At 41.1% G+C, this 14255-nt stretch overlaps 1 protein-coding gene across 1 annotated transcript in view; it reads right to left on the bottom strand.

The window, feature by feature from the left end:
• Window positions 1-1862: 1862 nt before the first annotated feature.
• Window positions 1863-14255, bottom strand: part of LOC126195460 (neural-cadherin-like) — a 368993-nt gene continuing 356600 nt past the window's right edge. Inside the window, exons 20-22 of the mRNA XM_049934087.1 lie at window positions 7651-7764; window positions 2508-2679; window positions 1863-1951 (exon numbers count right to left, since the gene is read on the bottom strand). Of these exons, the coding sequence (XP_049790044.1) occupies window positions 1863-1951; window positions 2508-2679; window positions 7651-7764 (375 nt within the window). The remainder of the gene's footprint in view (window positions 1952-2507; window positions 2680-7650; window positions 7765-14255) is intronic.

Genomic DNA, 14255 nt, shown 5'->3' with positions numbered 1-14255 from the left:
GGATTCCAACTGTAATTTCTCCACATGCATATGTGGTATCATCCATCTTTGTATTACACAAACAGTTTAGGGTACCTCACTGTATTCTGTTTATTATATAAGAGCTACACCAGGTATGTGCTGAACTACTTATACTATAACAACTTCTCTAATAGAAAAGAATCAAACAATTAAAATTTGGATCGGACTAAAAACAATATCAAAAAGACAAGATTGCTACTCCCCACATATGGGAGGTTTTGAGTGACAGATAGAACCATTGGAAAAAGACTGCTAGGTATTATTAGCTATCAGACTCAGTCCTTCACCAAATGTAGACAAAACACACAAACAGTCACACTTGCATAAAACACACACACACACACACACACACACACACACACACACACACACACACATGTGACCACTGTAATCTCTCTTTGTCTAATCAGGTGGCTGTATGTGTGTGGGGGGGGGGGGGGGGGGAGGAAAAGGGGAGAGAAGAGAAGTAGAGACTGGGAAAGAAAAACCCGGGTGGTGCACTGGTAGGATGGAAGGTGTGCGTAAGGCTAGAGAGAGTCTGGAAGTGGCTAGAAGCACATGGAGAACAGAGCCTAGTGAGGCTTGAGGCCTTTTAGTTCCAAGAATGTGCAGTTCAGAAAAGCTGGTGTTGGTGGGAAAAATCCCGGTGGCACAGGCTATGAAACAGTTGCTGGAATCAAGCACATTGTGTTGGACGGTACACTCAGTAACTGAGTGTGCAGCTCTTTCTTGGTTCTCAGTTTGTTGGTGGCTGTTCATGTGGGCTGAGTCATTAGTGGTCATGCCCATATAGAATGCTGATGGTTGCAGCTAGTTGGTGGATCACACAGCTGCTTTCACTGGTGAGCCTCCCTTTGATTGTGTAGGAGACATCTGTGACAGGACTGGAGTAGGTGCTAGTGGGAGGTTGTATGAGTCAGGTATTGTGCCTTGCATCTAGGTCTATTGCAGGCATGTGGACTATGGGACGAGGGTTTGGGAGCAATGGTGAAATAGGGATGACAAGGACATCATGCAGGTTGGGTGGGCAGCAGAGTACCATTGTGGGAGAGATGAAATGAAATGATTGTATGGCATTATTACCCAGAAGATCCAATCTAGAGTGATTCAGCTGCCTAGTGCAAGTCTTTTTATTTGATGCCACTTTGGTGACATGTGTACTGATGACGATGAAATTATGATGAAAACAACAAAACACCTAGTCAATGATTGGATAAAATCTCCAATCGAGTCAGGAATTGAACCCATGCCTCCTGGATGGGAGTTAGCTCTGCTGGCCAGTCAGGTATGCAGGTGGAGGCATAGCAGGACAGTTCTCATTTCAGGGCACAACGAGGGGTAATAGAAGCCCTGACAGAGAAAGTAATTCATTTGCTCCAGTCCTGAGCAACACTGAGTCCCAAGTGGGATGCTCCGTTGTGGTTGAGTGGTTAGGTTGTGTGGAAGGGACTTCTTGATGTGGAAATGGTGGCAGTTTCAAAGTGGATGTATTGTTGGGGGTCAGTAGGCTTGATGTGGATGGAGATACTGATACAGCGACTGGTGCAGATTTTCTGTATTTGCGTATGAATGCATGCTGAATGCTTGTGATGATGAACATTTCATGTATTTTAAGACAAAAAAACTCTTCTCCTGCATTGCTACCATCTTGTACAGTGCTGTCACAGGTCTGCCATCTAGCACACACTTGAGCAGCAAGGTGGCTTTTCTTAACTTGGTGAGTGTATCTATCTTTTCATGAATGACCCATATTTGTATGTTGTGTACTTGTCAATAAACAGTGCTTTGAAACATGATGAATCATTTGGGCTAATCCTGTATACTACTATGCATATCCCATTTCATGTTCTGTTGTATCCAAATGCTTTGAAATGCTGTACTGGTACTCTCTGTTCTGCCAAAAGTTTGTCTAGTCCAATATGGGAATTAGCTGCCTGATAAATGACAAAGTTAAATTTGAAAGTAAACTAAAAATGTTCGTTCTGGGCTATTCCTCTTCTTCCATAGCAGAGATCTTACTCAGGAAGTTTACCTAACGTAATGCAAAATTGTTACTTTGGGTTAATCAAGTAAATATTTTTTTCTGTTACATAAACACTTAACATAAATTAATGATAAAACCTGTCTGCCATTTACAATACACTTTCTCAATATAAAACATGTTACTGGAAATATTAGGCCCAAGATCTTTGTTTCGCAAATTCCCTTATATTTTTCTGAGCTCAATATTTAATTTGGTATGAAGGATACTCACTTCATTTTTTCAAACACACAAATGAGAAAACATGGACATAATATGTAGTATAAACATATTGATATTTGTGTCAACTGAACAGTGTGTGTGTGGTTTTGTTTCTATTTATGTTTCTGTCTTGTTCCATGTCCTAGTAATTCTAATGCTATTGGGATCAACAGATATTGTTATAAAATTAAAAATAATAATAAAAAACAGTTGTTCTTTGCATAACACATCTCACAATACTTACCATTCTGGAAGTCACCAAAAAATTGAAGCAAATTTTTACTTCCAGTTTCTGTAAATCCACCAGCGTATAATTCATTTTGTACACTAATAAAATTCCACTGATCACTTTCATTATAATATCGGCCTTCCCCGACATCAAGTTTTAGAATGGCTGTAAAGCCATACTGTGAAACCTGTGGGATTTTTTCAAAAGTCTCAATTAATTACAACATTACAGGTAATGAACTTGTGATGGAAATGGAGTTAAAATGTTAAGAAACTGCAAATTGCAGATCCAAACAACTAAACAAAATGAATAACATTCATCTGAAATGTGTCACATTCCTGCTTAATGGTAAACTCTGTTCACACAGCTGTTAAATTCACGAGACAATATGCTCACCTGTACTTACCTTCATGAGGCATAAATCCCAGGCTCAGTCCTTCCTCCCCATACAATATGGACTCCTCTCAGCCTACTTCTGAATGATCTATGACCAGTTGTCCCCCCTCCCTGCTCTTCCGCCATCATACACACTCATCCATCTATCCCACCCAAGCCCAGTTTAACCTCTGCAGCATCAACAAATTTCTCTTCCCATGTGAAGAACAAAACTGTGGCTTCCAAAGCAGAAAATGTGGTTATCAATTTTTGTGTGTTTCTGTTAACTGTCATGGTTGCAAAACACTAACATGAATTACCTGCAGAAACATGGAATGGTGGAAACAGACATGCAGGAATACTAGTCTGGATTCTGATGAAATGTAGGAACTCAAAAACCAAGACTGGCTATATGTCTTGTCTTAGAAGAGAGTCTGAAGGAAGGCAAACTAGAATTTATAGCATTTGCAGATTAATAAATATCTTTTAACAATGTTGACATGGATACAGTGTTTGGAATTCTGCTTTTATCAGTGGTACAATATAGGGAGTGAAAGGTTATCTACCAGATGTACAAAAACCCGATTGCAGTTATAAGAGTTGGAAGACATGAAAGAGAGACAGAGTTGATGCCTACTGTCCACGTTATTCAGTCTATACCTAGAGCAACAAGTAAATGACACTAGGGAGAAATTTGGAGAGGGAATTGTAATTCAGAGAGGAGAAATAGAAATTTTAAGGTTTGACAATGACATTAACTGACACTGAGAGGGTGACCTCCAATCATATACATGATCCCATCAGTGGCCAACATATATGAACTGGCTTCTGCAGATCATGTATATGATTGGAGGTCACTCCCTCAGTGCCAGTTTTGTAGAAGCATGTTTCCTATCCTGCAGATTGCTGTGATGTGCTGATGGCCACTGGCAGTCACCCTTGAGGTCCTCTGTGATGGACCTGGACACTATGTGCTGACTGTTCCAGAACGCTGACAAAAGTGCGGCTGAGTGACCCCACTGGGTCCTATTTAACAACTTCTTCCCAGCAAGAAAACTACAGCAGAACCTTGCTAATCCTACCCCTACAGGACAGTGAAGAAGAAGGTTAGATTATCAGAGGAACACTTTTATTGACCCATAACATAACAGTGCAGTACAGTACAACTTCAATTTTCAACTGTAAATATTTTCTGAAATACTGGTCCATGTTAAAATAGTAACAAAGCAAAAAGAAAATGTTGAGACACTAAGAAATCTTACCCCAAAGTGTAATGTTCAGTAGTGCCTGTACTGTAAAATATGTCTGTTTAGTATGGTAAGATATTGTTACAATGAACGTAACTTTAATACCTGTATATACCTTATCACAGTACTGCACTGACACACAACTGACTTGCACCTAACTGTTTAAAATATGAGAAATCACACAGAAAGAAACGTTCTGTTTGTAAGCACAACGAAAAAACTCTGTTATGTTTTTTTGCTTAGTAGACATCAACCTTGATTTTGCCCCATTGTTTCACCATTTCCTAATCCACAAAATATCTATTGGGGTAGACATAGAGTTTTGTTCAATGTATTGAATGGGTGTATCAAATGCATTTTTAGTGTCTAATGTGATAGATTCATTGTCTTTGTTGCTGTCACCATCTTTTTTGTTCTTATCAGTTGTTTGAGTTACATTGTCAATGATTTGGCCATCAGTTAATTTTGCTTCCATTGTGCATTCAATGTCAGCTGTACTGATCCAGTCACTCACATCACTGGGATCACCTCTGATTGTAAAGACAATGTCACATATTTTCGCGTAATTGTTGCTATAATTAAGTTTTACACACTCTGATATGTAAGAAGTATACAGTGACTAATTTATAAAACAAATGCAGCACAGTAATAGTTATTGATTGAGCTAGAAACAAGTTATTTCATACTAAATCTGATCAAACTATCACACCTATCAATGGTCGACTGCCTACTGATCCATATCTTAGATAACTAGTCATTGACAAGTCTAGACCTGACTGTAGTGTTGGCCGTGTACGTAAAAAAGCACCAGAAATGAGATAGTTGGACTGAGGCGGGTGTCAGACCATCTAAGGTCAGATCAGTGAGGTTCTGTAGGGTAGGCACTATTTTCTATTGCCACCTTAAATGGCCATTTCTACAAAAAATTATGTATCTTTTCAGTGAGTTCTGAGGGAATTCACAAGATCTGTGATGTTGCCATTGCTTGGCTGGTTGTAACTGCCAACTACATCCCATGAATGTACTCATCCAATACTGGTGTCCTTCAAACGAAGGAGTCTCTCTAATGGTCACCACCATCATGCTGACACCAGTAACTATAGTTGAAAAGTGTTGCCTTAAAATTTAATCTGGTCCAAAATTAATCCTGTAGAGAGGGAATAGTGTTAGGTAATTTCCATCTCTATATCTCTCTTCTCCCAGATTCGCAGAAAATTGGAAAGCAGGGCTTTCACTTCTTTTAATTTATATGTTAAAAATGGTTCAAATGGCTCTGAGCACTATGGGACTTAACATCTGAAGTCATCAGCCTCCTACAACTTAGAACTACTAAAAACCTAACTAACCTAAGGACATCACACACATCCATACCCAAGGCAGGATTCAAACCTGCGACCGCAGCAGTTTTGTGGTTCCAGACTGAAGCGCCTAGAACTGCTCGGCCACTAATTTATATGTTAAATCACTTTTAAAAAGTCAAGACAATAATAAATGCAAATTGGTAACAACAACAAAAACGTCTCTCTCAAAAGAGAGATATTGTTGCATCTAATATTAATTTAAGTGTTGGCAAACATTTTCTGAAAGTATTTGGAATGTAGCCCACCTATGGAAGTTAAATATGGATGATGAACATTACAGACAAGAAGCAAATAAAAACCTTAGAAATGTGGTGTTGCAGTAGAATGCTGAAAATTAGATGGGTGGGCTAGCCAGCTAATGAGGAGGTACTGAATCAAATTTAAGACAAAATAGATTTATAGCACAACTTACCTAAAATAAGGGATAAATGATAGGGAACATCATAAAGCATAAAGGAATCATTAATTTTCAATAGAGAAAAGTATGGAAGCTAAAAACTGTAGGGGAAGGCCAGAGTGTGACTGAACAAAGCAAGTGGATGTATACAGCAGTAGTTATGCAAAGATGAAGAGGTTTGCACAGGATAGGCTAGCAAAGAGAGCTGCATGAAACCTGCCTTTGCACTGAAGAGCACAACACCAGGTGTACTGGAAGTTCGGCCTCCCAAAGGTACATAGTAACCAGTCCACCTGTCTCTTTGTTGGTTTAATAATATTTCATACTGTACAGAAGAACCATATAACTTGCTTTGTTTGGTTCACTTGCGTACTTCAACAATACAGATAGCCATACTGTAGGTGCAACTAAATTAGACAGGTATCTGTTAGAGGCCACACTAACATATGGCTCCTGAAGAGGAGCAGCAGCCTTTTCAGTATTTAAAGGATATTAGTCTGGATGACTGACTGATCTGGTCAAGTAACATTAGCCAACATTGCCTGCAAATGCCTGAAAGTTGTTATTTTCCCGACAACCTTGGTTGACTTGTTCTGGAGGTAAAATAGTACCCTATTTGGATTTCCAGGCAGGGGCTACTCAGAGGGATGCTGTCATAGGAGGGGAAGAATATCCGGTACTGGTGAGGAATGTTAGACCCCTTAATCTGATAGGCAGTTTAAATAATTTGAAAATGGAAAACTGCAGCTTAGCCTGACCTTAGAATATGGACATAAATGGCAATCTAAGGACTATATATTACATCATAATTTTAACTGTAAAATCAGTTCACCAGGAGCAGATTAAGCTTTAAAAACATTGAATAAATATAACTAAATGAAATATATCTAAAAACAAAGATGATATGACTTACCAAATGAAAGTGCTGTCAGGTCGACAGACACACAAACAAACACAAACATACACACAAAATTCAAGCTTTCGCAACAAACTGTTGCCTCATCAGGAAAGAGGGAAGGAGAGGGAAAGACAAAAGGATGTGGGTTTTAAGGGAGAGGGTAAGGAGTCATTCCAATCCCGGGAGCGGAAAGACTTACCTTAGGGGGAAAAAAGGACGGGTATACACTCGCACACACACATATATCCATCCACACATATACAGACACAAGCAGACATATTTAAAGATATATTTATTTTTTGGTCTTTAAATATGTCTGCTTGTGTCTGTATATGTGTGGATGGATATGTGTGTGTGTGCGAGTGTATACCCGTCCTTTTTTCCCCCTAAGGTAAGTCTTTCCGCTCCCGGGATTGGAATGACTCCTTACCCTCTCCCTTAAAATCCACATCCTTTCGTGTTTTCCTCTCCTTCCCTCTTTCCTGATGAGGCAACAGTTTGTTGCGAAAGCTTGAATTTTGTGTGTATGTTTGTGTGTCTGTCAACCTGCCAGCACTTTCATTTGGTAAGTCACATCATCTTTGTTTTTAGATATATTTTTCCTACGTGGAATGTTTCCCTCTATTATAACTAAATGAAATGCTTTTTATACTTGTCAGATTGAAATTAAATATGTTGCAGCTGTATCCATTATAATATGCATGTGAGGATAGATACTGCTCACTGAATCCAGGAGTGGCAGGTACATAGAAAGGACAAAACAGCTGCCTGGCTTTCAGACACATACATATCCTCTGTTGCCATCTGTCTGGCTTTACATTTTTCTTACAATTATTTCCTGGGCTTCCTGTTTAATAGACCCTCCTGCTACATTACTTACCTTAACTGTATGCCACTGTCCATCATCCACAGCAACAGAATCCAGGCTGATTACTCTCTCTGTATTGGAACCATCAATGATCTTGTGGCAGAATTGTAGATGATGGTTCTTAATCTGTAGAACAGAGGATAACAATGGAAAACACTGATTGTGTGCATATAAAAGATTGATTTTAGTTTTTTTTTGTCATACCTACTTCATCACACTGTTATCAGCTGTATGACAATAATTGAAACAACAAACAAAAATGTAGAAATGCCGTCTCTCACCTGAAACTGAGTGATGTATTATCCCCCCCCCGACATGCACACCCTCACATATGCACAATTTAAATATTAAATACATGGCACCATGGCTGCAATGACACAAAATTTTCACAAGCAGAAGCTGGTAGCTGGTTGAGGGGGGATTCTGTCTACTGAGGGTAAGACACATCTAGTAAGGGTTGGGCAGGGACAAGAGATGCTGCTGGGTGTCAGGAATGAAGGAATCAGGTAGCTTCCAAGTTTCAAACGGAAGATGATTTGATAATCACAAAACAAAATGGGGGTGTAAATAATGAGAGAAGAGGTGAGAAGGGTATTGTCTGACTGTAAAGGATCTTACAAGGGGTATCTGTATACTTCATTTGCTACTGCTTTGTGCTGCTGATGAAATGCCCATGGGTGACAAGGCTTTAGGGGAGAGACTTTTTGGTGTAGATTGGGTGACAGCTATAACTATTCCACATCAAAAAGTCACTCTCCTGTGCCATTATTACTCTCAACCCTGTAATCTATCCCACATCTTTCAACTGTATGGAAAACTTCTCACACCTATCCCCTTAGACTTGTCACAAAACTCATATATTTGCTATCTGATTGTGAGCCGGGCTGTGAGTAATATCAGGCATGAAAGCTATTATTTATGCTGCAACTACTAAGCATGATAACTCATCAGTTGTGTTCCTTCTTGCATGAAAGGGCAGTAAGAAACTGAAAACAGTGGCAAACTGTGGTTAAACATAAATGTCACCCTGTGTCTGCTGAAAATACAGCCCACTAAAACACTGATGACTTCAGCAGCCCTTTTAGTGCTTGTGCTGCTTGGATTCTAGCTCTCAGCAGCAGTTCCTTTTGAGCGTATGGAAGGGGCCAATCTATCCTGAATGCATGTGATCCCCCAGCCTAAAGCTCAGTGAATACCAATCCCTGGCCTCCCCTTTTCAATTCCCTTGTTCTCACACTGTCCTCATTAAATTTGGATCTCTTATAACTTTAGGTCTGAGTAATTGGTCACTCCTTCCCAAAGCTGACCTTACATCCCTGAGTAAGGAACTAACAGTTCCAAAAGCTAGGAACTGTGTTTTTTTTCTTTTTTCTTTTTTTTTAAATGTTCATATTGGAAGTGCTGGAATTTTGCTTTCATGTACTGGTCAGCCATTCAGTTTCTCATGTAATTCATTTTAAATATGCCAAGAGGCCTCAAAATGAGTACAACAAATACATAAGAGTCTTCGTACTAAACTGTCACATTCAATCTGAATTTGCTAGACACATTTACAAGTCCATTTATCTCTACTATATTAATGGAAGTATATGAGGGGCAGTCAACTGAAATCAGAACACCTGCCACAACGGAACCATGGAATGGTTCCATCCAGAAGTAAACACCATGCATGTTAAGACATTTATCCCACTGCGAGATTCCTGTTTTAAAAAAAAGGGGATTCAAAACTGCACCCATTCTTGCACTTCCCTGTCCGACTGAAACTGACATCCACAAATATCTTTCTTCAGGTCGCCAAAGATGTGAAAATCATATGGTGAAAGATTTTGGTGGTACAGAGGGAGTTGCACTGTTTCACAACCAAATCATTGCAGTGTAATCTTTGCTCGAGTGGCAGTGTGGGGTTGAGCATGATTGTGCAACAGGATGATTCTGTCAAACAGCTTTCCTGGGCATTTTGACTTTTCACAGTTTCTATGAAGTATCTTCATAGTGCTGTGCATTGATTATGGTTCCATGCTCATGGAACTCAATAAGCAGAGGGCCTCTGTAGTTGAAGAAGAAGATCATTATGTGCTAACAGTTCTGGATTATTGTTGTTGTGGGAGATGTGGGATGTTTCCACAATTGGTTTTGCCATTTGCCCTTAGGCTCAAAGTAATGGTACAATGTTTTGTCTTCTGGGATGATAAGGGACAGAAATGCATGCCCTTTCTTGTGGTCCCACTGTAGATGTCTCAGACTTGATGCCATTCTGTCCATCTTTCGATCGTCTGTCAGCTGAGGTGGCCCCTGTGGTCACTAATTTTGTGGTAATGCAAGTGGTCTTTGATGATGGCATACATGGAGCCATCACTAGTGCTGACGTGACATGAATTTTACCCTCCATGATTTGTCAATCTCTCTGGGTAAGGCCATCAATCCACCTTGTCATCTAAGGCCTAATGGTTCGACTGGCCTGTCCTGGCACAGGTCATCTTGCAGTGATGTGTGCCCTGCCTACAATCTCCTCTGCCACTCATGTAGACAAACGAGAGATTTAAAGAAATGAACAAATACCATAAATTAAAACTGTGTGAAAAGCTTGAAATGTGCTGTACAAAAATTTTTTTATGAAAAATACACCAAATGATGAGGGTATGCCCTCAAACAAGTAGTGCCTAACAAAATAGTCAAGATAAAAATAGCGACTGACATATCAAAACCATCAGCGTGTGACTGAATATATGATTATAGATTTCACAGCCTCTGTACACATAATGTAAAAGATAAAAATGGCATCTCCTGATTTCACACTGGATGTTGTTCAAAAGTCAGTTGACCATATACACAGCTAATGAGGGCAACATCGCATAATCAGGGACATTATCAATTGAGGGGGAGGGAGGACCAATATTCCTTTCCCCTCAACCCTGAGACATCCACCATCAACCATATTTTGGTTAAAACAGACAGGGAGGTTTCATTCTTCTTGCAATCTAGACGCCACCGCAGGTTATACTGCTTTGAGTAATGTCTAGCAAGTAGGCATCTAAGAGACCACAAGAACTGGTTCTCACATGCAGAGAGAGTGAATTTATTCCTTGGTAATAGCAGTTTTCTCTGCTGAAAAATGACATGAAATTACACAATGGCTAATACACTAAACTCACATCTAGGAGGAGCAGGGCCAAAATCCTTGTATAGCCATCTATATTTAAGTCTAAAAACAAAGACGATGTAACTTACCAAACGAAAGTGTTGGTATGTTGATAGACACACAAACAAACACAAACATATGCACAAAATTCAAGCTTTCGCAACCCATGGTTGCTTCATCAGGAAAGAGGGAAGGAGAGGGAAAGACGAAAGGATGTGGGTTTTAAGGGAGAGGGTAAGGAGTCATTCCAATCCCGGGAGCGGAAAGACTTACCTTAGGGGGAAAAAAGGACAGGTATACACACTCACACACACACATATCCATCCGCACATATACAGACACAAGCAAACATATGTAAAGGCAAAGAGTTTGGGCAGAGATGTCAGTCAAGGCGGAAGTACAGAGGCAAAGATGTTGTTGAGTGACAGGTGAGGTATGAGCGGTGGCAACTTGAAATTAGTGGAGGTTGAGGCCTGGTGGGTAACGGGAAGAGAGGATATATTGAAGGGCAAGTTCCCATCTCTGGAGTTCTGATAGGTTGGTGTTAGTGGGAAGTATCCAGATAACCCAGACGGTGTAACACTGTGCCAAGATGTGCTGGCCGTGCACCAAGGCATGTTTAGCCACAGGGTGATTCTCATCACCAACAAAAACTGTCTGCCTGTGTCCATTCATGCGAATGGACAGTTTGTTGCTGGTCATTCCCACATAGAAAGCTTCACAGTGTAGGCAGGTCAGTTGGTAAATCACGTGGGTGCTTTCACACGTGGCTCTGCCTTTGATCGTGTACACCATCCGGGTTACAGGACTGGAGTAGGTGGTGGTGGGAGGGTGCATGGGACAGGTCTTACACCGGGGGCGGTTACAAGGGTAGGAGCCAGAGGGTAGGGAAGGTGGTTAGGGGATTTCATAGGGATGAACTAAGAGGTTACGAAGGTTAGGTGGACGGCGGAAAGACACTCTTGGTGGAGTGGTGAGGATTTCATGAAGGATGGACCTCATTTCAGGGCAGGATTTGAGGAAATCATATCCCTGCTGGAGAGCCACATTCAGAGTCTGATCCAGTCGCGGAAAGTATCCTGTCACAAGTGGGGCACTTTTGGGGTTCTTCTGTGGGAGGTTCTGGGTTTGAGGGGATGAGGAAGTGGCTCTGGTTATTTGCTTCTGTACCAGGTTGGGAGGGTAGTTGCGGGATGCGAAAGCTGTTTTCAGATTTTTGGTGTAATGGTTCAGGGATTCAGGACTGGAGCAGATTCGTTTGCCATGAAGACCTAGGCTGTAGGGAAGGGACCGTTTGATATGGAATGGGTGGCAGCTGTCATAATGGAGGTACTGTTGCTTGTTGGTTGGTTTGATGTGGACGGATGTGTGAAGCTGGCCATTGGACAGATGGAGGTCAACATCAAGGAAAGTGGCATGATATTTGGAGTAGGACCAGGTGAATCTGATGGAACCAAAGGAGTTGAGGTTGGAGAGGAAAATCTGGAGTTCTTCTTCACTGTGAGTCCAGATCATGAAGATGTCGTCAATAAATCTGTACCAAACTTTGGGTTGGCAGGCCTGGGTAAACAAGAAGGCTTCCTCTAAGCGACCCATAAATAGGTTGGTGTATGAGGGGGCCATCCTGGTACTCATGGCTGTTCCCTTTAATTGTTAGTATGTCTGGCCTTTAAAAGTGAAGAAGTTGTGAGTCAGGACGAAGTTGGCTAAGGTAATGAGGAAAGAGGTTTTAGGTAGGGTGGCAGGTGATCGGCATGAAAGGAAGTCCTCCATCGCAGCAAGGCCCTGGACGTGCGGAATATTTGTGTATAAGGAAGTGGCATTAATGGTTACAAGGATGGTTTCTGGGGGTAACAGATTGGGTAAGGATTCCAGGCGTTCGAGAAAGTGGTTGGTGTCTTCGATGAAGGATGGGAGACTGCATGTAATGGGTTGAAGGTGTTGATCTACGTGGGCAGAGATATATTCTGTGGGGGCTTGGTAACCAGCTACAATGGGGTGGCCGGGATGATTGGGTTTGTGAATTTTAGGAAGTGGGTAGAAGGTAGGGGTGCGGGGTGTCGGTGGGGTCAGGATGTTAATGGAGTCAGGTGAAAGGTTTTGTAGGGGGCCTAAGGTTCTGAGGATTCCTTGAAGCTCTTTGTGTTTGATCAATGCCGGTAATGGCACAATATCAGAACAAGAGAACAATAATGGAAAAGATTTCAAAGCAGAAGAATAGTTTATGTTAGCACTTTCACTGAGAAGGCACAGCTTCTTTGAAAACATGAGACACTTATGGACTTGACCCCAGTGGCAGGCATATAAAGAGCTCCATAACAAATTATGGTGAAAATCTCCTACAAGCAGGAATAGCACACACAATTGTATTGAGAGATTTGTGAGTGTTTCTGTTTATAGCTTATTGGTAAGACAAATACGAGAGTCATTTTTAAAGTAAGAGCTGATAGTGCATCATGTTTGTGCATCTTGTCACATGATGTCTGTTCACAATTGGCCACTCTTGGCCATTCCCTCAGTATGTTGCCATGGTGTTTCACATCTCTGCCGGTGTTGGTAGTCCAGTTATACTTCTTCATTTGTCGCCATGTCAATCAGTAATTCTGCTGATAGTGAAATGTGCTTAGTTATTATGTTCTTGAATGCAAAAGAAGTTTGCCCTGCTGGATTTCACTGGTGGCTTGTTGAAGTTTATGGTACAGGTACAATGAATGATAGAAATACGCATAAATTGTGCAGGCTCTTTAATGAAGGAAGAACACATGTTCATGATTAAGAACAATCTGGATGGTCCACTATCATGAATTAAGTCTTGACACAAAAAGTTGATGAAGCAGTCGCCAAAATAGGCAATTTACTATTGACGAAGTCCACTTCTCGTGGTCTCGTGGTAGCGTTCTCGCTTTGCGAGCACGGGGTCCCGGGTTCGATTCCCGGCGGGGTCAGGGATTTTTCCTGCCTTGGGATGACTGGGTGTTGTCGTGTCGTCTTCATCATCATCATTCATCCCCATTACGGTCGGAGGAAGGCAATGGCAAACCACCTCCACTAGGACCTTGCGTAGTGCGGCGGTGCGGGTCTCCCGCATCTTTCCCCTATGGGACTTCATCATCATCACTATTGATGATCTGCATCAGAAATTTCCAAAAGTTTTTTAAGATCAGTAGTTTTTCACACTATTACTGAAAAACTTCACTACAAAGAAATGTGAGTGAGATGGGTGCTGAAAATGTAGACAGAAGAATGAAAATCGAATGGCACATTCTTGGTCCATTTTGGAGTCCTATCACGAGAATGGCAATGAGTTCTTGAATCACACTGAGATCAGTGGTGAAATGTGGATTGTGTGCTACACTCCAGAGTAGTGAGTGGCATCGTTCAAACTCCCCAACAAAACCATGAAAATTCTAACAAGAATCTTCAACATGGAAAATCATGGCCACAGTTTTTTGGGACGAGAAAGGCAACCTTGTGTTAG

This window comes from Schistocerca nitens, chromosome 7 (assembly GCF_023898315.1).
Source record: "Schistocerca nitens isolate TAMUIC-IGC-003100 chromosome 7, iqSchNite1.1, whole genome shotgun sequence".
In the NCBI taxonomy this organism is placed as follows: Eukaryota; Metazoa; Arthropoda; class Insecta; order Orthoptera; family Acrididae; genus Schistocerca; species Schistocerca nitens.
This window is presented reverse-complemented; position numbering and strand designations above follow the sequence as displayed.